The following is a 25,169-nucleotide window of genomic DNA, read 5'->3' on the forward strand; positions in this document are numbered from 1 at the left end:
GGTGCACCTGGATGACCCAAAGAGAGGATATAAGGAGAGAGGTGGGAGGGGGATTGAGGATGGGGAACAGGAGTACACTCGTGGCAGATTCATGTCGATGTATGGCAAAACCAATACAGTACTGTAAAGCAACTAGCCTCCAATTAAAATAAACTTGTATTAGAAATAAATAAATGAATAAAATAAAAACTTTGTGAATGTGAATTACTCAGCTCAAAGCGGCTCTGCCTCATCCTGGCTTTGATAAACAGTGGTCTCGCCCTGCCCACACCCTGGCTTTGATAGACAGTGGTCTTGCCCTGCCCACAGATCCCACCCACACACGTGACCTCTTCCTTAACCAATCGCAAGCCCAGGCACTGACCCCGCCCAACAGACCCCATTATCTGCCCATTCCAGAGCCCACACCCAGAACGCCTGCCATTTGACCCAGAGCCCACGTCCGGCAGCCTACATTGTCCGCCATGGGAAGGTTCCGAGAAGACCGCTGGCGCCCGCGCCCCTGCCCCCGCCCCCGCCGATTCCTGCCCCATAAACGCCTGGTCCCAGCCGCCATTCCCTGGGATGGGGAGTGGCCCGCCATGCTTCCCACATCGCCCTCACAGGTGCGTCAGAACTACCGCCCCGAGTGTGAGGCCGCGCTCAACAGCCTCGCCACCCTCGAGTTCCACGCCTCCTTCCAGTGCCTGGCCGTGGCCTTCTACCTCGACCATGATGATGTGGCCTTGAAGCGTTTCTCCCGCTTCTTCCTGCTCCGCTCCCTCGAGCACAGCAAGACAGCCCAGAGCCTGATGTTCCTGCAGATCCAGCGTGGGGGCCGCATCTGCTTCGTCGACATCAGAAAGCCTGAGACCCAACAGTGGGAGAGCGCACTCCAGGCCATCCAAGACACTCTGCACCTAGAGAAGAGCGTCAACCAGAGCCTGCTTGACCTGCACCAACTGGCCACCAACAGCAGTGACGCCCACCTGTGCCACTTCCTGGGGACCGGCTCCCTGGACCAGCAGGTCGAGTCCATGAAGGAGCTGGGGAACCAACTCGGCAACCTGAGCAACGTGGGGGTCCCAGAATGTGCCCTGGCAGAGTACTTCTTTGACAAGCTCAGCCTGGGTGACGGCGACAAGAAGGACTGAGCCTGGACTGGACTTTCCCCCGAGTCCTGCCATGCAGACTGCAGTATTGCCCTTGCAGAATAAGTTCATTTAAGTTTTCCTTCTTTCAGTGTTGCCAGTTCTTCCAATAAATCGCTTCCGAAAGAAATAAAGGTCCCTTGTTGATTCATACATGCAAACCCTTAACCTTTCAGGTTTTAAAACAGGTATCCAGGAGTCGCTTGAGCTACCAATGCCCTGTCCACAGGCTGCTCAAGATCTGCACAGAGGGAGGGAAGAAGGCGACCCATGGGACCCTGAACAATACAAAATGTACCTTCCCCTAATAAACAATGTGGTATATGGGGTGGGCGTGGGTCAGGTGAGGCCCTGGTAAATGTGGGTGCCTGTGAGTAGAGACGTAAAAATATGGCCTGAACATCATGACTGGGGTTGATCTCCAGAAATAGTGAAGGGAAAGGGATTGGGAGGGGAATGAAATCAAGGGGTCTTCATTTTGTTTGAAGCAGACTTCTGGGTAGCAAGATGGGGGCCCTGGATGCTGACATAGCAGAGTCCCTCTCTGACAAGCTCACCCTGGGCTTCAGTGACGATCTAAGTGCAGCAGGGCTGGCTTTCCTAGAGACACACTTCCTGTGGTCACCACTGTTGACCATGGATGCTGCTCTTACAAAACATCCATGTGTGATTTTTTTACTTGAACCGTACCACCCTGCGATAAAGTAGCATGATACCACTCAAAATTTACCTCAATGGAAGGGCTGAAAAATATGATATAAAAAAATGTCTGATTCATTGATATGGCAGGAAACATTCCTTTCTCAACATATTCATATACATTACATAGAGTATGTCAAATACCTAAGAATAATTATGAAATAGCATTGCCGATCATCATACTTTAAGTATGACCATCTCAAGAAAAATAAAGAACTGACTTCTTCACAGTACTTTTTTCACAAAGCACAGACTGTTAGGAATCACTCTTATAAACCTCTTGTGTACCTGGGCTGGAAATATGAAATTTTTAAAAACCAGTCTTCCCAGGTTATATTTATGGCTGGAGCAGGATTGCAAGATGCCTCTTAATATTACAAACGGGACCAACAAGTAGCTTTTTTTTTTTCCTTCTAACACAGTAAACGTAAGACTTGAGAAAGCACTTCAGTACCTCCATATTTGCTGGTATGTAATTCTGCAGTTTTATTTTTCCAGTCAGATGGGGAAAGCATGGCTCATCAACTTTTGTTGACTGAAGTGCACTGTTCTTCAGAGCTATAGCTCACATAACTGCCAATTTACATGAAATGGTCCCTTGGCGACATTCACTCCTACAATGCAAGACACTTTGAGAGCAAAGTTCTCATCTTTGAAACTGCTTTGCCTTTCCAGTTATAAATACAAAACTTTTCAAAGCACATTTAAAGGCAGTGTGGTATTATTTGATTTAACAAAGAGTTCTGTTATATAGATGCACACTGAAATATTTATGCATAAAATATCTTAGCATTTCTTCAAAATAATAATGGGTGAGGAAATATTGCCAGGAGTCAGTAGCTGTTGAAGGTGGGAGATGGTATAACTGAGCAGAACACTGTGGGTCCTTTCTAGGAGAGACCCCTGCCCCATATCCTCTGCCTTAGCTCCTCTCTGAAGTACCTAAGTAATAATACCTTTATGTACATTTCCTGAGTTGTTTTACAGATGTTAAAACCATCACCAGAGAATTCTCTGGCAGGCCAGTGGTTAGGACTTGGGGCTTTTATTGCCAGGGGCCCAGGTCCAAGCCCTGATCACCTGGTCGGAGAACTAAGATCCCTCAAGCCACATGGCACGGTCAAAATAATGTTTTTTGTAAAATTTAACACCACCAAACGGAAGAAATTTAACTACTTGATGATCTGAGCATGTACCTCCCTCCAGACTTACTGGTGCCTAAGGATTGATAATGTTGACCCCGGTGACATCGCCCTGGTACCTTACCATCAATCAAAGAACTATGCACAAGCTGATCACATACCCTGAGATGCCCCTTCCTCAACTTGCCTTTCAAAATACTTTTGAAACCTATCAGGGAGTTTGGGTGTTTTGAGCATTAGCTATCCTGAATTCCTTGCTTGGTTCCCTGCAGTAAATGCTGCATTTCTTTGCACCAAAACTCAGAGTCAATAGATTAGCTTTACCGAATGAGGGAGAGTGGACCCAAGTTTGGATTGGTAACAATGGGAATATGGGAATTTATTGTAATATTCTGTCTACTTTTGTATACATTTGAAACTGACCACAATCTAGAGATAACTCATACCTTCCAAAGCACACCAGTATAGTTTTGTTACAAAGTATTGCAAAAACAGTAATTTTAATGGTTTAATGTGAAATTTACAGCACTGTTTTAAGGTAAATCTTGTTTATAATAATAACCAAAATAACTTGAACAAAATCTAGTTAGTTCTCCTTCACATTCATATATCTCATAAGAGATGAGTTTCTAGTATTTAAACCATTTTTATAATATACTCTAGAACCTTCCATGGTAACATTTTTTAGTATTTATATACCAATATTCTTGGATAACTTAACCTTGAGAAAATATTTTTCACTCCTGACAAAACCAATGCATAAATCTTTCACTGCATGCGAAGAGATATGAAGAAAATAGGACAACATGTAGTTTTGTTTTTATGTATAAGAAACATATGGTTATGCTTTTTTTGAAATTGTTGATTGACAATATGAAAAAATTATTCATATTTAACTTCCAAAATTAACTTTACTCAAAAAAAATTCCCTTTGGCAATTAAGATTTCAAAAGCAGATAAAAGGCAATGATTTGATGTCCCATTTACAAAATGTAGCTTTACAAGTTATTACATTGAAGAACTAATCTAATGTGCAGGTCATAGCCACTTGAACTATTTCCCAGTTTGACAAAGCAACACGTTTATTCAGCACCCCTGATTAAAAGGATTAGCATCGATTTTGGAAACATTGAAATATGATTTGAAGCTTGTTTCCTAACATGGAGGAGTCTACAAAATGTGTTGTTTCTGAACTGTAAATATGATTAAGGGATCCAAATGATAACATGTGAATCATGACTTCAGACCCTAAACAGTTTTTCTCCCATGTAAGTATCTCTTCTCTCTTCAGAGACAGTATTATTACTCAGGGCCCTCAACCACCAGCGCCACCATCTCCTCCATCCCTTCCTCTCCCCCAGCAGATGCACTCATGTGACATTTCCCCACATAATCCCAGACCAGAAGTTAGGATTCTACAGCACAATTTGATGGTGATGACTGAAGAGAGCGGGGGCAGTTGATACCAAGGCTTTGGTATATGATCCATTAGTGTGGCTCACTTCCAGCACTCTGGGCCCAGCACAGATTTACAGCTACTTTCACACAAGCCCTTCATTAGCTCAGTCTTTACATACTGTTCACAGTCTTTTGTATGTTTTCAAAACAGTGTATATTATTAATCACTTTCATCAGAACACAGCAATGTAACATATGAAATACCACCCACTGTCCAATCAGTATTTCAGATGACATTAATAGAACCAAATTGATTCTTATCCTATTTGGTACTTTTCTCTCTTTGCTGACTTTAAAAGCTAAAGATCATGCCAGAAACCCCCTCTTAATTGTCTTGCAAACTCTTATATTCCATGAGTTCATCTAACACTTTATTAACCTCATCAATATGTTGAGGCTATACACCCTATTGGTGAAACATGTCCTTCACCTCCAGTCTCTGCTTTGTAACGTAGGCACCGGTGTCTTTAATTTGACCTAAACTACTTTTTCAACCTCCAAAGAGTGACTATGCATCCTGGAATTTTAAAAGACAAATTTACATTAATTTTCTCTATATACAGTCAGATTTTATACACTTCAATCTCACATTCTTGTTAGTATCTGCTTTTGAAGACTGAAGAGTTCCTTCTTAAAAAATTTCCCTCAGTAAAGTTCTCCAGGCCTCAACTATATAAACTACTATCACTGAAAATGTTTCCAGCACTGCTAATGTTCCACCTGTACTCTGTAGCTAGAGCTGAACAAGGAAATCTGCAGGTTAAGAAAAGATCAGTGTGGATTTCTGCTGGGTGCCATGACATTTGACAACTTATACCGGGAGACAGTTTCTGCTTTTCTCAGACTACCCACAAAACCAGAGCATATGATTGCATTCATTGGTTGGTTGTTAAATCATTCATTTTGTAAAAATAATAATTATCTAATAATTACTGTCTGCCATGCCTGGTTGGGGTATTGTTGGTACAATGGTGACTGTGCCCTCATGGCAATCACAATATGCATAGTCTTTCTCTTCCTAAAAGGAAATTAATTTTAGCTAACACTGAAAAACATGTAAATCCAGTTTGAACATCTGGGAGCTCATGGTTCATGAACTGCTGAAGCCTGGCTTGGAGAATTTTGAGGATTACTTTGCTAGAGTGTGAGATGGGTAAAATTGCGTGGTAGTTTGAACATTTTTTGGCATTGCCTTTCTTTGGGATTGGAATAAAAACTGAACTTTTCCAGTCCTGTGGCCATTGCTGAGTTTTCCAAATTTGCTAGCCTACTGAGTGCAGCACTATCACAGCATCATCTTTTAGGATTTGAAAGAGCTCAGCTGGAATTCCATCACCTCCACTAGATTTGTTCATAGTGATGCTTCCTAAGGCCCACTGGACTTCACATTCCAGGACGACTGGCTCTAGGTGAGTGATCACACCATTGTGGTTATCTGGGTCATGAAGATCTTTTTTGTCTAGTTCTTCTGTGTATTCTTGCCACCTCTTCTTAATATCTTCTGCTTCTGTTAGGTCCATACCAATTCGTTTCTGTCTTTACTGTGCCCATCTTTGCATGAAATATTTCCTTGGTATCTCTAATTTTCTTGAAGAGAGCTCTAGTCTTTCTCATTCTGTTGTTTTCCTATATTTCCTTGCATTGATCACTGAGAAAGGCTTTCTTATCTCTGCTTGCTATTCTCTGGAACTCTGCATTCAGATGGGTATATCTTTCCTTTTCTCCTTTGCCTTTAGCTTTTTCTTTTCTCAGCTATTTGTAAGGCCTCCTCAGAAAGCCATTTTGCCTTTTTCTTGGGGATGGTCTTGATCCCTGCCTCCTGTCCAATGTCATGAACCTCCATCCATAGTTCTTCAGGCACTCTATCAGATCTAATCCCTTGAATCTATTTCTCACTTCTATTGTAAAATCGTAAGGGATTTGACTTAGGTCATACCTGGATGGTCTAGTGGTTTTCCCTCCTTTTTTCAACTGAAGCCTGAATTTTGCAATAAGCAGTCATGATCTGAGCCACAGTCAGCTCCTGGTCTTGTTTTTTTCTGACTGTATAGAGCTTCTCCACCTTTGGCTGCAAAGAATATAATGAATCAGATTTCGCTATTGACCATCTGGTGATGTCCATGTGTAGAGTCTTCTCTCGTGTTGTTGGAAGAGGGTGCTTGCTATGACCAGTGTGTTCTCTTGGCAACATTCTATTAGCCTTTGCCCTGCTTCATTTTGTACTCCAAGGCCAAATTTGCCTGTTACTCCAGGTAGCTCTTGACTTCCTCCTTTTGCATTCCAGTCCCCTGTAATGAAAAGGACATCTATTTTGGGTGTTTGCTCGAGAAGGTCTTGTAGGTCTTCACAGAACAGTTCAACATCAGCTACTTCACCATCCCTGGTTGTGACACAGACTTGGATTACTGTGATATTGAATGGTTTGCCTTGGAAACAGAGATCATTCTGTCATTTTTGAGATTGCACCCAAGAACTGCATGTTGGACTCTCTTGTTGACTCTGAGGGCTACTCCATTTCTTCTAAGGGATTCTTGCCCACAGTATAGATATAACGGTCATCTGAATTAAATTCTCCCATTCCAGTCCATTTTAGTTTGCTGACTCCTAAAATGTCGATGTTCACTCTTGCCATCTCCTGTTTGACCACTTCCAATTTACCTTGATTCATGGATCTAACATTCCAGGTTCCTATGCAATACTGTTCTTTCCAGCATCAGAGTTTACTTCCATCACCAGTCACATCCACAACTGGGTGGTGTTCTTGCTTTGGCTCTGCCTCTTCATTCTTTCTGGAGTTATTTCTCCACTCTTCTCCAGTAACATATTGGGCACCTACCTACCGAACTGGGGAGTTCATCTTTCAGTGTCCTATCTTTTTGCCTTTTCATCCCTTTCATGGGGTTCTCAAGGCAAGAATACTGAAGTGATTTGCCATCCCCTTCTCCAGTGGACCACATTTTCTCAGAACTCTCCACCATGACCCGTCCGTCTTAGGTGGCTCTACATGGTATGGCTCATAGTTTCATTGAGTTAGATAAGGTCGGGGTCTGTGTGATCAGTTTGATTAGTTTTCTGTGACTGTGGTTTTCAGTCTGTCTGCCCTCTAATGGATAAGGTAAGAGGCTTCTGTAAGCTTCCTGATGGAATAGTGTGACTGGGGGAAACTGGGTCTTGTTCTGATGGGTGGGGCCATGCTCAGTACATCTTTAATCCAATTTTCTGGTGATGGGTGGGGCTGTGTTTCCTCCCTGTTGTCTGACCTGAGACCAAACTATGGTGGAGGTAATGAAGAAAATGGCAACCTCCTTCAAAAGGTCCCCTGCACTGCTGCACTCATATATTACATCTTCTTTACGCCTTCATCTGTTGATGGGCACTTGAGTTGCTTTGGTATCTTGGCTATCATAAGTAATGCTACTATGAACAATGGGGTGCATATCTCTCTTCAAAGTGGTGTTTTTATTTTTCTTTCCCCGATATACACTGAAAAGTGGAATTGCTTGGTCATATGGTAGCTCTATTTTTAGTTCTCTGAGAAACCTCCATACTGTTTTCCAGAGTGGCTTCACCAATTTCCATTCCAACCAACAGTGTAAAAAAGGGGTCTCTTTCCTCCACATCCTCTCCAACATTTATTATTTGTGTTCTTTTTGATGTCAGGCTTGAGGTGATATCTCATTGTGGTTTTGCTCTGCATCTCCCTGATGATTAATGATGTTGAGCATCTTTTTCTGTACCTGTCAGCCATCTCCACCATACGCTACTTTATAAAAGAAACTTATCGTACCTCCTCTGTAAAGAACCAAAGCCAAATAACTGGCACCTAGGAAATACTTTTTTCTTTGCATGTAGAATACAGGGTCATGCTGCTCCTTGAGCTTACTGGTTTTCATGGTAACTGAGTCTTAAGACACTACATAAAGGTAAACTTATCCTCTTCAACAGATTTGCATTCAAGGACTTGCTGAAGTGAATTGGGACAAGAAAAGTGATTTTAACAGCTATCGATTTGCAATGGCTCACAGCTACTATATTTATAACTGACAGTAACCAAATTCTGGCTGCTATCATTCCATACAGGGGAACCACATTTGTAAAATACCTAGGTATGAAACTCTGCCTAAGGAAACTCCCTACGCAAATTTTGCTGCAGTAAAGCTGTCTAACAAGCAACCTCAAAATCACATTGCAGGTCTGCAGAATGACATTTGCAGGAGTCAGCTTCTACCTGCTAGGCTTGGCTTTAGGTTGAGTTTGGTTGAGCTAGATTCCCTTCTGTTCTACATGTCTCATTTCTCTGCAACCTGCCTAGGACATGTTCTTCAAATGGTGGATGGAAGAAACATAAGAGGCCATGCCCAACCATGCATGCACACTTACATCTTTTGGTCAAACTTGACAAACCTTAGGTCTTCTCATATATCATTGACCAAAACAATTGGCTTGGAACACCCCAAGTCAGGGAAGAGAGGAGTATTTACCACCATCAATGAAGCCATGATTAGGACAGGGAGGGAAGAAAGAATTTTGAGTCAATAATGCAATCTACCACAAGGAAAGGGAATTCTTGGAGTGGCAGAGAGAAGGTGAATGGTAAGAGTCCAATCTCAGTCCATCTTGGGTGTCCAAACAGGTGGCAGGCTAGACTGACATGGTTTGGATGACTGTAATGACTGACAGCAACATCAGTAAATTACTCAGACTGGGCAACTGTGCAATAAACACAGATGACAATTCAGACTTTAAAAACCAACAACAGCTTAAAGAAAAATCTGGTGACATCTTTTGTTCATGCCACAAATCTAGTTTGAATAAATCAAGTGATCGCAAAAAGCAAGCATTTGAAAATGTAGATGTTGTTAGGCTTCCATCTGGTGGCCAACAAGAGCATCTGCTCAAGATGGATGCTGAATAAAGCATGTTAAAGGCAGACCAATAGTGAAAACAAACAAAAATGCCCTATACATTTAGTATGGGTGAGGCTGAAAAGTCAAATTCAATGGATGTTAAAAGACAGAGTATTTATAAGCCAGGAACTTGTTTCTCAAGGATTTCTTTCTTCTGCAGTATACCTAGAACAGTTTCACACACAGAAATTAACAAGTAATCATTGATGGATTCAATAATAGGGCTTAGTATTTGCCAGGGGCTGGAGGGAAGGGGATTGGGAAGGGTCTGCTAATGGGTATGAATGGGTACATGGCTTCCCTGGTGGCTCAGATGGTAAAGCATCTGTCTACAATGTGGGGGACCCGGGTTCGACCCCTGGGTTGGGAGGATCCCTTGGAGAAGGGAAATGGCAGCCCACTCCACTACTCTTGCCTGGAAAATCCCATGGGCAGAGGAGCCTGGTAGGCTACAGCCCATGGTGTTGTGAAGAGTCAGACACGACTGAGCGACTTCACGTCCCTTCATTTCATTGATGGATTCAATTTTACCAGTTTCCTTTTCCCATAAGGAGTATTCAATCCTTTTTTTTTCTGAATGTTTTATTCATCTTATTCTACTGCTGGGTGGTAGAAAAGAAGCCATCATTAACGTGAAAATTTGCTTCCTTCAATATTGCCAAGTGATGAAAGTAGTAACATTTCATGACAAATGAGCTGCACAGCCTACTCTGAATTTCATCTCTGTTGCACAGTCTGATCTTTGGCTGACACACTGCTCCTTTAAAAAAAAAATAACAGCCTTATCAAGATATGATTGCATACCATACGGTTCCAAGTATACCACTCAATGTTTTTTAGTACATTCGAAGAGTAATGCAACAATCACACGACTACATCATTTCAAGGCATTTTCATTATCCCCCAGAGAAGCCATGTACCCATTCCTACCCATTAGCAGTCACTCCCCATTCCCCTTCCCTCCAGCCCCTGGCAAATACTAATCTACATTTTTTCTCTATAGGTTTGTCCATTCTAGACATTTCATATAAATGGAACTGTGCCATATACAGCCTTTTGACACAGATTAAAATAAAATTTTTAAAACATACCAAGGAAAATCTAGAAAGGTGATGTATCATGCTTCAAGGTCAATCTTAGCATGTAGGTTGGATTTCCATCTTTTTCCCTAGGGGCAGGAAGTTAGATAACTGACAAGAAGGACATATGATTCTGAATTGGCTCTTTTTGTCCAGTCACTTGCTTCCAGGCACAAAGGTCATTCAAAGGACCAAGCCTTAGGTAGTCACCTCAATGTACCTCAGCCCAGAATGGGGGAGCCTGGTAGGCTGCAGTCCATGGGGTCACGAACAGCCGGACAGGACTGAACGACTTCACTTTCACTTTTCACTTTCATACTCTGGAGAAGGAAATGGCAACCCACTCCAGTGTTCTTGCCTGGAGAATCCCAGGGATGGGGGAGCCTGGTGGGCTGCCTTCTATGGGGTCGCACAGAGTTGGACATGACTGAAGTGACTTAGCAGCAGAGCCTAAAAGGAACTCTCAGTCTGTCCCAGGTCTTTGTTTCAGTATCTTTCATCATCACACAGTAGAAAGAGTTCTCACTTAGACGTCTATTCCAAATGGCCAGTTCAACCACAGACCCTAAAGTTGACCCACTGGTCTCTCCCTGGGGCCAGCCCCCAATAATGGCAGCCATGCTCCTCAACATCTTAGCTTTGTCCCAGGTTACAAGACACTGCTTGACTTGCAACAAACTCTTCCCTCTGCTTGATTTAGATTTCTTTTGTTCCTCATTCTTTCCATTTCTTAAGGTGGGAAGTTCGATAATTTCAGACTTCTTTTTGTTTTTTAATATACGCGTTTGGTTCTTATACTTTCCCATCTAAGCGCTGATTTAGCCACATCTCACAAATGTTGATATGTTGGATTTTACTTACTGCCTGCCAAGTCACTCCAGTCACATCTGACTCTTTGTGACCCTATGGACTGTAGCCCTCCAGGCACCTCTGCCCATGGATCCATTCCAAATAATTTTGATACACCCATTATTCTTTGACTTTTGGATTATTTAGAAGTATATTGTATTATTAGCTTTCAAATATTGGGGGATTTATCAAATATCTTACTGTTAATGATTTCTAGTTCAATCCCACTGTGGTCAGAGAACATATCTTGCATGATTTAAATCTGTTAAAATTTACAGAGACCTGTTGTGTGGCCCAGAATTTAGTCTGTCTCAGTAATTGCTCCATGTATACTCAAAAGTGACATGATTCTAAAGAATAGGTTTCTAAAGATTCCTCTCTTATCTGTCTATTTTTCTTCACATGCGTATTATTTCTTTTTCTTCCTCTTTCTTCTCCTTATTCTAGTAAGTAATATTCCACTGATTGACTACAGAGAGAAAACTATGTGGTTTTTAAGCCATGAACATGTATTAACTTTTTAAAAAACAAGCATTTTATTTTGAAATAGTAAAAAGTGATACTTGATGCATACTGGCAGGCTAGAAACAAAAACAATTCTCTAAATGAGAAAGGATATAGTTAGCAAACCAGAGATTTTGAGGCATGCCTGAAAGATAAAACCATGATATGCTTTCACAATTATAAAACCAGAGGATTAAAAGTAACTGCAGCAGACTACTGGGAGATCAAGATAGCAAAGGAGGAGGACGCTGAGCTTACCTCCCCTCATGAACAGATCAAAACTACATCTACACGTGGAGTAATTCATCACTGAAAACAAAATGGAGACTGACAGGAAGCCTCTTCTATTCTACAATGAAGACAGGAAGAAGGATACACATAGGAAGGAAGGGAGGGAGGGAGGGAGGGAGGAGAAGCAATAGGACTGGGACCTGTGCTCCTAGCAGGGAACACAGACGAGGGAGATCACATGTGCTTGGGATCTTCCCTGGGGAGTGAGTGGTTCAAACCACATACTGGGCACCCCAGACCTGGGGTCTGATCCGGGGAAGATGAGTCCCCTTGACTGGCTTGAAGACCAATAGCACTGGCAAGGGTGCTGTGAGAAACCTAGACACCACTCATGTACACACCTGCTGGCTGTTAAAACAAGGCAGAGGAAGAAGATTGAGACTGACTGGGACTCCATCCAGTTTCCTGCAACCACCCTAGGGCATACCCCAGTCTACTCCAAGTGCATGCTCTGGCCCGTCTTGCTCCATCACACAGCTCCCCACTAAGGCAAAGGCTGCCATTGCTGAAGAGAGCGCGCAGTTGTGGGGTATGGAGCTGGCTCAGACCCAGCACTACATCTAAATGGGGCAAGGGCAGCCAATGATGGCACTCTAGGGAGGCAGCAGGTCAGGAATATCTGGAACTCAGACTGGGTGCTGGGACGAACCAAGCACAAGCCCAGACCCACACACGGAACCCACTCTGCCCCTCTTGCTCCAGCGCTGCTCCCTTCCACGGTCAAAATGTTGATGCTGGGAGAAGGGAGAACATACATTTAGAGGAAACATAACCAGCTTAGACCCAACCCTCTAGGCTTCTGCTCCAGCACTTTGGGACTCAATCCCACCCCAAATAGAGTGGCATTTGCCACTCAGCATAGGAGAAGCCCCATCTCATACGTGGCTCTGACTCTAGCTCCTCCAACTCCAGCCCTACTGCCCACCAAGGTGATAGCTGCCAGGAAATCCTTGGCGAAGATATGATTCATGCTCATTCAGATTCAGCTCTACCACCAAAGCTACTGGGCACACACAAATTGTATAAGGATGCTCCCACAAAAGGACACGCCTTCAAGAATGGGATTGGTTGCTGTTTTACCTAATTTCAGAGAGACAGACAAAGTTAAACAAAATGAGAAGATGAAGGAATTTATTTCACACACACACACGAGAAAAAACTCTGAAAAATGAAAAAATACCGAAACAGATAATTAATTGACCAGATAAAGAGTTTAGTAATAAGAATGCTAAGTGCACTAGGGTAAAAATAGATGAATATAGCAAGAATTTTAACAAGGAACTAGAAAATATAAAAAAGAACCAATCAGAGCTGAAGAATACAATAAGTTAAATGGAAAAAAAAAACACTACAAGGGATTAACAGCAGACTAAGTGATACAGAAGCATGCATAAGAGATCTGAAAGATAATGAAAACCACTCAATCAGAACAGAAAAAAAAAATCCAGTTCAAAAAATGAGAACTGAAGGGACCTCTAGGACAACATCAAATAATACTAACATTTGTATTATAGAAGTCATAAAGGAGTATAGTTAATCAGAAAAAAACAGAGGTCAAAAATAAATTTGATAGATTTATGGATGAAAACTTCCCAAACCTGAAGGAAACTGTTATCCAGGCATAGAAAGCAAAGAAGGTCCAAAATAAAATGAAAGAAAAAAGACCTACACCAGAATGTATCATAATTAAAATGGCAAAAATTAAACAGAATTCTAAAGGCAACAAGAGAAAAATAGAATCATATACAAGGGAACACCCATAATGCTATCAGCTGACTGATAGCAGAAACTTTGCAAGCCAGAAGGTAGAGGCATGGTATTTTAAAGTGATTAAAGGGAAAACTCTATAACCTAAGATACCCTACCCAGCAAAATTATCATTCAGAATTGGAAAAGAAATAAGGAACTTTGCAGAGAACCAAAAACTAAGAGGCCATCAATAATAAATCAATCCTAAAGAAAATGGTTAAGAATCTCCTCTGCATAGAAAATCAAAGGCTACAACAAGAACTAAGAATGTACAGAAAAGGAAAAACCCCACTAGTAAAGGCAAATATATAGTAAAAGCTATGGAGTAACCACTTAAATAAGCTAGTATAGATATTAAAAGATAAAAAACTGAAAAATCAACTATAAATACAATAACAGTTAAGGCATCAATATGAAGATGTAAAGTATGACATCAAAAACACAAAATGTGAAGGAAGGGAGCTAAAATAATGAAGACCTTTTACAATATGTTTGAATTTAAATGACTACCAGTTAAAAACAATTATAGTTATAAGTCACCATATCTGAATCCCAAGGTAACCACAAATCAAAAACCTACAGATTTACAAAAACTAGAGAGAAAGGAACACAACTATGCCGCTAAAGAAAATCATCCAATCATCAGGGAAGAAATGAAAAGAACAGAACAGAGGGTCACTACAGAAACAACCAGAAAACAAATAATAAACTGGTAATAAGTACATACACATCAATGATCACTTTAAAGTTCAATGGACTTAATGATCCAATCTGCAGAAAAAAGGTGAATGACTGGATAGAAAAAAAAATTACTGGATAGAAAAAAAAACGACCATCTATATGCCACCTACAAGAGACTTATTTAAGAGCTAAAGACAAGCATAGGCTTAAAGTGAAAGGATGGGAAAAGATTTCTCATGCAAATAAAAATGACATAAAAGCAGAGGTGGCAATACTCATAGTAGACAAAACAGACTTTAAAACAAAGTCTATAACAAAAGACAAAGAAGAGCATCATATAACGATAAAGGGATCAATACCAGAAGAGGATATAACATTTGTTATCATATATGCATCTATTATAGGAACATCTAAATATATAAAGCAAATAGATCAGACATAACAGGAGAAACAGACAATAATACAATAATAGTAGGGAACATTAACACCTCACTTATATCAATGGACAGATCATCCAGACAGAAAATCAAACAAGGAAACAGTAGTCTTAAATGACACAATATACCAGTTGGACTTCATAGATACCTAGAAGACATTCTATCCCAAAACAGCAGGATGCATATTCAAGTGTACATGGAATATTCTCCAGGTTGGATCACATACTAAGGCCAAAAAACCAGTCTCAACAAATTTAAGAGGATAGAAAGTATATCAAGCATTTTTTCAGACCACAATGGTATAAAACCAGAAGCTAATTACAGGAAGAAAAATGGGAAAACACTACAAAAACCAGTGGGTCAATGAAGAAATCAAAGAGGATATTAGAAAATACCTCAAGACAAATGGCAGTGGAAACACAACTTTCCAAAATCTATGAGATAAGGGGACTTCTCTGGCAGTTCAGTGGTTAAGACTCTGCCCTTCCAATGCAGGAGGTATAGGTTCAAATCTGGTTGGGGAACTACTAGTAAGATCTCACATGCTGTATGGTATGGTCCCCTCTCCAAACAACCACTACCACCGCCAAAAAAAAAAAAAAAAACAACACAAACAAACACCCACAGAATAAACCCAAAATCTATGAGTCGCAACCACAGCAGTTCTAAGAGGGAACATTATAGTGATACAAGCATACCACAAGAGACAAAAACTTTAAACAACCTAACCTGCCATCTATGGGAATTAGAAAAATAAGAGCACAGTTAGTAGAAGGAAGGAAATTATAAACAGCAGAGAGAAAATAAGAGAGACTCATAAACCAAGAGAAAAGATCAATGAAACCAAGAGCTTTTTCTCTTTTTTTGAAAAGATAAAACCACAATATTGATTATTCCAATCCAAGAATGTGGTATACCTCTCTGTTTGTGTCATCTTTAATTTCTTTCATCAGTGTCTTATAGTTTTCTGCATACAGGTCTTTTGTAAACTCTCTTTAGGTAAACTTATTCCTAAGTATTTTATTATTTTTGTTGCAATGGTGAATGGGATTGTTTTCTTAATTTCACTTTCTGACTTTTCTTTGTTAGTGTATAGGGGCGCAAAAGATTTCTTTGTATTAATTCTATACTCTGCCACTTTGCTATACTCAATGATTAGGGCTAGTAATTTTCTGGTGTCATCTTTAGAGTTTTCTATGAAAGAATCATGTTATATGCCAACAGTGAGAGTTTTACTTCTTCTTTTCCAATCTGGAGTCCTTTTATTTCTTTTTCTTCTCGGATTGCTATGGCTAGGACTGCCCAAACTATTTTGAATAACAGTGGTGAGTGTGGGCACCTTTGTCTTAAATGACCATATTACTCAAAGCAATCTGTAGATTCAGTGTGATCCCGATGAAACTACCAATGGTATTCTTCACAGAACGAGAACAAATAATTTCAAATTTTGTATGGAAACACAAAAGTCCCCAAACAGCCAAAGCAATCTTAAGAAGAATGGAGTTGGAGGAATCAACTTCCCTGACTTCAGATCACATTATAAGGCTAGAGGCATTAAGACACTATGGTACTGGCACAAAAACAGCAATAGGGACCAATGTGTTCCATTGGTCTATATTTGTATAGATAGAAAGCCCAGAGATAAATCCATGCACCTATGGGCACCTTCAACAAAGGAGGCAAAAATACACACCAGAGAAAAGACAGTCTCTTCAATAAATGGTGCTGGGAAACTTGGGCAGCTACATGGAAAAGAATGGAATTAGAGCTTTCCCGAACACCACACACACACACACACACACACACACAGACACACACACACACACACACACACACACAAATAAAAACTTAAAATGGATTAAAGACCTAAATGTAAGACCAGAAACTATAAAACTCTTAGAGGAAAACATAGGCAGAACACTCTGACATAAATCATAGCAAGATCTTCTATGACCTATCTCCTATAGTAAAGAAAATAAAAACACAAACAAGTGGGACCTAATTAAACTTAAAAGCTTTGGAACAATGAAGGAAACTAGAAGTAAGATGAAAAGACAACTCTCAGAATGGGAGAAAGTAATAGCAAATGAAACAACTGACAAAGGATTAATCTCCAAAATATACAAGCAGCTCATGCAGCTCAATAACCAGAAAAACAAACAACCCAGTCAAAAAGTGGGCAGACCTAAACAGACATTTCTCCAAAGAAGACATACGGATGGCTAATAAACACAAGAAAAGATGCTCAACATCACTCATTATTAGAGACATGCAAATAAAAACTACAACAAGGTATCACCTTACACTGGTCAGAATCACCATGGTCAAAAAGTCTACAAACAATAAATGCTGGAGAAGGTGTGGAGAAAAGGGAACCCTCCTACACTGCTGGTAGGAATGCAAATTGATACAGCCACTATGGAGAACAGTATGGAGATTCCTTAAAAACACAACCAAAAACTAGGATTAAGACTATCATATGACCCAGCAATCTCACCACTGGGCATATACTCTGAGGAAAGCATAATTGAAAAAGACACACGTACCCCAATGTTCATTGCAGCACTAGGTACAATAGCTAAGACATGGAAGCAACCTAGATCTCCATGGGCAGATGAATGGATAAAGAAATAGTGGTATATGTAAGCAATGGAATATTACTCAGCCATAAAAAAGAACACATCTGAATCAGTTCTAATGAGGAAGATGAACCTAGAGCCCATTGCACAAGCTGAAGCTAAGTTAAAAAGAGAAGACAAATATCATATATTAATGCACATATATGGAATCCAGAAAGATGGTACTGATGATCCTATTTGCAGGGCAGCAAAGGAGACACAGACATAAAGAACAGACTTAGGGTCACAGAGCGGGAGGGAGAGGGTGAGATGACCTGAGAAAGTAGTGCTGAAACATACATTACCATACGTAAAATAGATAGCCAACGGGAATTTGCTGTATGAGGCAGGGAACCCAAAACCAGTGCTCTGTGACAACACAGGGGGTGGGGTGGGAGGTTTGAGAGGGAGGGGACATAGGTACACCTATGGCTGATTCATGTTGATGGATGGCGGAAGCTATCACAATATTTAATTATCATCCAACTAAAAATTAAAAGGAAGAAAATCTAAGATAAACAAACCCAAAAGCCTAAAGAAGAAAAGAGAGAGGACCAAAGGAAACCAAATAAGAAATGAAAGAGGAGAAACTATATTTAATATCACAAAGGTACAAAAATCATAAAAGAATATTTCTAACAGTTATATGCCAACAAATTGGACAACCTAGAAAAAATGAATAAATTTCTATAAATACAAAAATTTCCAAGACTGAATCTGGAAGAAACAAAAAGTCTGAACAGACTGTTTACTAGCAGTAAAGTTCAATTAGTAATAAATGAACTATCAGAAAGGGAAAGCAAGAAAACAACCTCGTTTCAAATCACATCAAAACATATATGGGAATAAACTTAACCAAGGACGTGAAAGACTTATACTCTGAAAACTATAAAACACTCCTGAAGGAAACTGAAGATGATACAAAGAAGGGGAAAGCTATGGCACCTTCATGGATGAGAAGAATACTGTTAAAATGTCCATATTGTCCAAAGCAATCTACAGATTTAATGCAATGCCTCTCAAAATACCCATGACATTTTCCACAAAACTTAGAACAAATAATCCTAAAATTCATATGGAACCACACAGACAAAGCAATCTTAAGAAAAAAAGAACAAAGCTGGAGCTATCATGCGCTGTGATTTCAGACTATGCTACAAAGCTACCGTATCAAAACAGTAGCTAAAAAAGGCACAAAACAGATGCACAGATCAGTGGAACAGAATAGAGTGCGCAGAAATAAAGCCATGTACATTATGGTCAACTAATCCACCACAAAGGAAAGCAAGAATATACAACAGAACAAAGACAGTCTCTTCAATGAGTGGTGCTGGGAAAACTGGACAGCTACATGTAAAAGAATGAGATTAGAACATTTCCACACCATATACAAAAACAAATTAAAACTGGATTAAAGACCTACATGTTAGACCAGAAACCATAGAACTCCTAGAAGAAAAAACACTATTTGACATGAAAGGCAGCAGTATTTTGGACCTGTCTCCTAAGCAAAGGAAATAAAAGAAAAAATAAACAAATGGGACATAAGTAAATTTAAAACTTTTGCACGTCAAAGGAAGCCATCAACAAAACAAAAAGACAACCAACTGAATGGGAGAAAACATTTTCAAATGATATGAATGATAAGGGGTTAATATGAAATATATGTAACCAGCTCGTACAACTCAATAAAAAAAAGAAAAAAGAACCCAAACAACCCAACTGAAAAATGGGCAGAACACATGAGTGGACATTTTTCCAGGGAGGACATACAGATGGCCAATAGGCACATGAAAAGATATTCAACATCACTAATTAGAGAAATACAAATCAAAACCACTTGAGAAATCTCCTCATACCTGTCAGAATGGCTATCATCAAGAAGACCACAAATAGCAAGTGTTGGCAAGGATGTGAAGAAAAGAGAACCCTAGTACTCTCTTGGTGGGAATGTAAATTGGTGCAGCTACTGTAGAAAACAGTATGGAGAATTCTCAAAAAATGAAAAATAGGACTACCGTATGACCCAGCAATTCCACTCCTGGGCATATATCCAAAGAAAATAAAATAAAAACACTAATTTGAAAAGGTACGTGGAACCCAACATTCATAGCAACATTATTTACAATAGCCCAAGTATACATCAACAGATGAATGGATAAAGCTGTGCTGTACAGAATAGTATAATGGAATACTATTCAGCCATAAAAAGACAAAATCTGCCACTTGCAACAACACGAACGTACCTGGAGGATATTACGTTTCATGAAATAAGTCAGAGAAAGACATATACTGTATGCTATCACTTATATTTTGAATCTAAAAAATAGAGCAAATGAATGTAACAAAACAAATAGATTTACACATTTAGATAACAAACTAGTGGTTAACAGGTTCCACTCGTAGGGAAGGGGAGACAGGAAGGGAGAAGGGAGAAGGAGAAAGAAAGGAAGAGGTACAAGACAGAAGTAGCGGATTGAGAGAAACAAACTACTCTGCATAAAATAAATAAGCTACTAAGATATGTTATATAGCACAGGGAATAGAACCAATTATTTTTATAGTAACTTTGAACAGAGTATAGTCTATAGAGATACTGAATCACTAAGTTGTACACCTGAAACTAACATAGTATAAATCAACCATACTTCATTAAAAAAAAAAAAGAAAAATAATATGCCTGTAGTAGAAAGCTAAGCACATTCAAAGAAAGTTCAAGAACAGAGTTGATGAAATCCAAGCAGTGCAGAAGGTCCTGGTGGACTGTGAGGTTGAAGAGCACCTCTCTGAACAACAGTTCTGTTTGCCACACCCAAGCTCTGACCCTACCCCAATCTTCCTTACCTTGGACAAAGCCAAAGTGGCATTTGATCAGCTTAATCTCCCAAAACTTCACCCCAAAGACAGTGAATTACTTGACCAGGAAAAGAACCCAAATTAGAGCAGCTGCTGCTGCTGCTGCTGCTAAGTCACTTCAGTCGTGTCCGACTCTGTGCGACCCCATAGATGGCAGCCCACCAGGCTCCGCTGTTCCTGGGATTCTCCAGGCAAGAACACCGGAGCGGGCTGCCATTTCCTTCTCCAGTGCATGAAAGTGAAAAGTGAAAGTGAAGTCGCTCAGTCGTGTCCGACTCCTAGCGACCCCATGGACTGCAGCCTACCAGGCTCCTCCGTCCATGGGATTTTCCAGGCAAGAGTACTGGAGTGGGGTGCCATTGCCTTCTCCGAGCAGACATGAGGCAAAACAGAGGGACACATCTATCTGAAGAGCGATCCACGTAAGTTTTCTGATGTCAGAGAAATGCCATGCTTTTAGCATTTGGAAGGGTCCCTATACTACCTTAGAAGTTTTACGTCACATACACCCAAAGGAACTGACACACACACCCTACCATACAAAGGAGATGCATGTTGATGGAATGGATGATTACAGCAAAATTTAAAGTGTAATAGATGCCAGGTGCTCAGCTCAGTCTCTGCCCCACCCAGGCTCTGGTGGAACCTGGAACACTGGGCTCGAGCTCCGCCCACCAGCACGCCCTGTCTCCAACAGAAATGGAACTTCCGTCCCCCTCGTAAACCTGGTAACGGAACCCACTTCCAGTTCATCCCAGAGCTGCCGCCCTGATTTGAGCCGCCTGTCTCAGGCCACCTTCACAGTCCACCCTGGGTACTCTCCCAGGCCACCTGGGCCGGCGCCGTGGCTTCACCGTCACTCTAGCCTTCTCACCTGGCACACCTGCGGCGCGAGTCAGGCTGCCCGCACCGCCCTCGCAGGTGCGCCAGGACTACCACCCAGAGTGTGAGGCCGCGCTCAACAGCCACGCTGCCCTGGAGCTCCACGCCTCCTTCCAGTGCCTGGCAGTGGCCTTCTACCTCGACCGTGATGATGTGGGCTTAAAGCACTTCTCCCGCTTCTTCCTGCTCCACTCCCACGAGCATAGCAAGAGGGCTGAGAGCCTGATGTCCCTGCAGAACCGGCGTGGGGGCCGCGTCTCCTTCCATAACATCAGGAAGCCGGAGACCCAAGAGTGGGAGAGTGGTCTCAAAGCCATGCAAGATGCTCTGAACGTGGAGGAGCACATCAACCAGAGCCTGCTCGACCTGCACCAGCTGGCCACTGAAAAGCGTGACCCCCATCTGTGCCACTTCCTGGAGACCAGCTACCTGAACCAGCAGGTGGAGTTCATCAAGGAGCTGGCGGGCCATGTCAGCATCCTGAGGAAGACGGGGTCCGCGGAAGACGGCCTGGCAGAGTACCTCTTTGACAAGCTTACCCTGGGTGACGGTGACAAGAAAGACTGATACCTGGACTCTAAGTCCAAAAGTGGACTTTTCCCAGAGTCAGGGGTGATTGCACAAGGTCACTCTGTCTGCTATGCAGTCCCCAGTACTGCCCTTGCAGAAAAGTTCACTGAAGTTTTTCTTCTTTCAATTTTGCCGTTCCTTGCAATAAAGTGATTGGTTCCTAAAGAAATAAAGGTCTCTGGTTGATGTGTGTGTGCAAACTCCTAACTTCTCAAGTTTTAAAACATGTATCCAGGAGTCTCTCCAGCTTCCAATGCCCTGTCCACAGACAGGTTGGGATTTCCACAGAGGGAGGGAGAAGGGGTTCCATGGGACCCTGGAAAATACAAAATCCATTTCCCCCTAATAAGCAATGTGGTATATGGGGGGGGGGGGTGAGGTGAGGCGCTGGTGAATGTGGGTGCCCGTGAAGAGCAGAAGTATGAAAATTACAATAATGGTGCCTCTGGAGGAAGAATGAAGGGAATGGGATGGGTCATGGATTAAAATAAAGGGTTCCTAAGTTTTACTTGAAAACTCTGAGTTTGCTAAAATATATAAATGTTAGTGTTTGTTGATTCTGGGAAGCAGGATGGAGATCACAGACACCAGACTGGTGGAGACCCTCTTTGACAAGCTCACCCTGGGCCACGGTGACAAAGGTAACTGAACCTTAGGCTGGACTGTCCACAGACAAAGGGGTGACTCCCTAGGTCACCATGCTGGACATGCATGTTGTCCTTACAAAACATGCACAAGTATTTTTATTGTGCACTGCCTTCCATTACGGTTTCATGGCACCCCAAGCCCCAAATTACCTCAAAAGGACTGAAAACCATAAGGCCAAGATTGAAGGTCAATTTGTAGTATTGAATATCAAGCAGCATGAATCTCTCTGAATGTTAAGATTCTGACTCTGGCTGCTTTGAAGAATGCAGAGAGTGAAGAGAGTTGAAGCTGGAAGACCAATTTAGAGACTCTGTAGCAGGCCTAGAGAAACAATGGTGGCTTGAACCGTGGCGCTGGCAGAGGAAGAGATGTAGACAAATTTCAGATGAATTGCATCAGTCTATAATGTTTGCTTTATGGACCAGAGGTGACGGATGGGAAATGGTGAAAGTAACCTAGGATCCAGTTTGGATTTGAACACCCTGCCTGATGGTCGTGCGATTTATGAAGCTGGGGGTGTCTTCAGGGGGACTCGAGGAGCTGGGAAGACGTGTCATGTAAAATCTGGGATGCCTATTAGATACCCAAGTGGAACTGTCATGCAGGCAGCCAGAGAAATGAATCTGATGCTCAGGTGGGAGATCAGGTTTGGAAATACACATATGGGATATATTAGCATATACATAGACGGGTTGAGGTCATGGAGTAGATTAAGCTGACCAGAAAGGAAGTAGGGAGATTACAGCATCAGTTCAGTTGCTGAGTCATGTCCGATTCTTTGTGACCCCATGAATTGCAGCAAGCCAGGCCTCCCTGTCCATCACCAACTCCGGGAGTTCACTCAGACTCACGTCCATCGAGTCCATGATGCCATCCAGCCATCTCATCCTCTGTCGTCCCCTTCTCCTCCTGCCCTCAATCCCTCCCAGAGTCAGAGTCTTTTCCAATGAGTCAACTCTTCGCATGAGGTGGCCAAAGTACTGGAGTTTCAGCTTTAGCATCATTCCTTCCAAAGAAATCCCAGGGTTGATGTCCTTCAGAATGGACTAGTTGGATCTCCTTGCAGTCCAAGGGACTCTCAAGAGTCTTCTCCAGCATCACAGTTCAAAAGCATCAATTCTTCGGCGCATAGGCAGCCCCAACCTTCAGAGGATGGGATGAGGTGCTGGAACACCTAGAGGGCTGCTGGGCCCATCTGGATGGTTACCTCATTCCAGACTGTGGCCACCTATGTCTACTCAGTTGATCTCAAAATCAGCTTCTTCCTAACCTCAGTGTGGCCGCTGGCTCCTCCTCTGTAGATGTGGAGAGGTGCGACCCTATTACCTTATCTTCTTGACAGTGGGCAGACATTATTTCCCAGCAAAAAGGTTTCCCAAGGAAAGAGTTGACCTGATTTTCTGTTGTTTTTCTTTTTTTCCTGTTCTCCTTTTAAAACTCTTCTGTTCTTTCAATGTGTTCTTATTTACCAGATAAAATCTGTTCCCATGTAAACCCTAAGGCTGTCTGTGTCTGAGAAAAAATATTCAGAACATACAGTATTATTTCTTCTGTGTCATGTACGGCGTTCAAAGATCACAGTTAGAATTTTGCAGACTTTGTATCCTATTTTCAAAGCCACATAGATAGCTTGAGCCATTTTTGAGATAATAGATTGCTTTTAACATGCACTAAAGTATGAAAAAGTTTAGCTAAACAGTCCTTTCTTTCTATACTTTCTCAGAATTGTGCTTTAATACTTTCTTAAAAATGAAGATTATAGGCCTTTTAGTTTCCAGAAAATGGTAGTGAATGGTATTTACCTTTTACTCTTTTTAGTCAAATTTGTTCAAATATGTTTAGTGAAACATATATATATATACACACATATATATGTACATATATTTGAGGTTAATATATATACACACACACATACATAGTTGTTGTTTAGTCATTAAGTCGTGTCCAACTCTTTTCAACTCCATGGACTGTAACTCACCAGGCTCCTCTGTCCATAGGATTCTCCAGGCAAGAATATTGGAGTGGGTTCCCAATTCCTCCTCCAGGGGATCTTCCAGGCCCAGGGATTGAACCCAGGTCTCCTTCACTAGCAGGTAAATTCTTTACCCTGAGCCACCTGGGAAGCCTATATATATATAATATATAATATTATATATAATATATATATATATATATTCATGTTCTCCTCTAGATATGAAGAAGCACAGGATGAGCAGCTGTTTGTCTGTAACTATAATATAAACCCTTCTTCTCTTATTTTGGAGTAGCAGTTTACTGTCATGGATTCTTGAACACAGATGCTCTGAGTTCAAATGCCAGTTAAAATACTTACAAAATTGGGGGAACTTGGGAAAGTTATTTTATTTTTCTGGCCTTGCATGTAAAATAGGGATAATAAAAGCATCAGCCCCACCAGAGAAAATATTTGTAAATGACACAACAAGGGCTTAATTTCCAAAATACACAGCTTATACACATGAATAACAACAACAACAACAACAAAACCCAATCAAAAAACGGGCAGAAGACCTAAACAGACATTTCTCCAACGAAGACATTCAGTTCAGTTCAGTCGCTCAGTCGTGTCTGACTCTTTGCGACCCCATGAATCGCAGCACGCCAGGACTCCCGGAGTTGACTCACACTCATGTCCATCGAGTCGGTGATGC

The 25,169-nt window shown here is 41.4% G+C and overlaps 1 protein-coding gene and 1 pseudogene across 1 annotated transcript; both read left to right on the top strand.

Moving 5' to 3' along the window:
* Positions 1-464: 464 nt before the first annotated feature.
* On the top strand, positions 465-1,133 carry LOC138930695 (ferritin heavy chain pseudogene; annotated as a pseudogene).
* Positions 1,134-1,637: 504 nt separating this feature from the next.
* Positions 1,638-21,849, top strand: LOC138930696 (ferritin heavy chain-like). The gene is made up of 2 exons (XM_070291176.1): positions 1,638-1,794; positions 21,227-21,849. Exons 1-2 carry the CDS (start codon positions 1,638-1,640, stop codon positions 21,847-21,849), a joined length of 780 nt encoding a protein of 259 aa, XP_070147277.1.
* Positions 21,850-25,169: the final 3,320 nt, after the last annotated feature.

The sequence above is a fragment of the Ovis canadensis genome, chromosome X (genome assembly GCF_042477335.2).
Source record: "Ovis canadensis isolate MfBH-ARS-UI-01 breed Bighorn chromosome X, ARS-UI_OviCan_v2, whole genome shotgun sequence".
Lineage (NCBI taxonomy): Eukaryota > Metazoa > Chordata > Mammalia > Artiodactyla > Bovidae > Ovis > Ovis canadensis.

What these genes read in the sequence shown, in the direction of transcription:
- LOC138930696 (XM_070291176.1), top strand. Translation starts at nt 1,638, where the DNA reads ATGGGGGCCCTGGATGCTGACATAGCAGAGTCCCTCTCTGACAAGCTC. An exon ending in TGCTCTTACAAAACATCCAT is followed by an intron (nt 1,795 to 21,226) that starts GTGTGATTTTTT and finishes GTACTCTCCCAG; the next exon opens with GCCACCTGGGCCGGCGCCGT.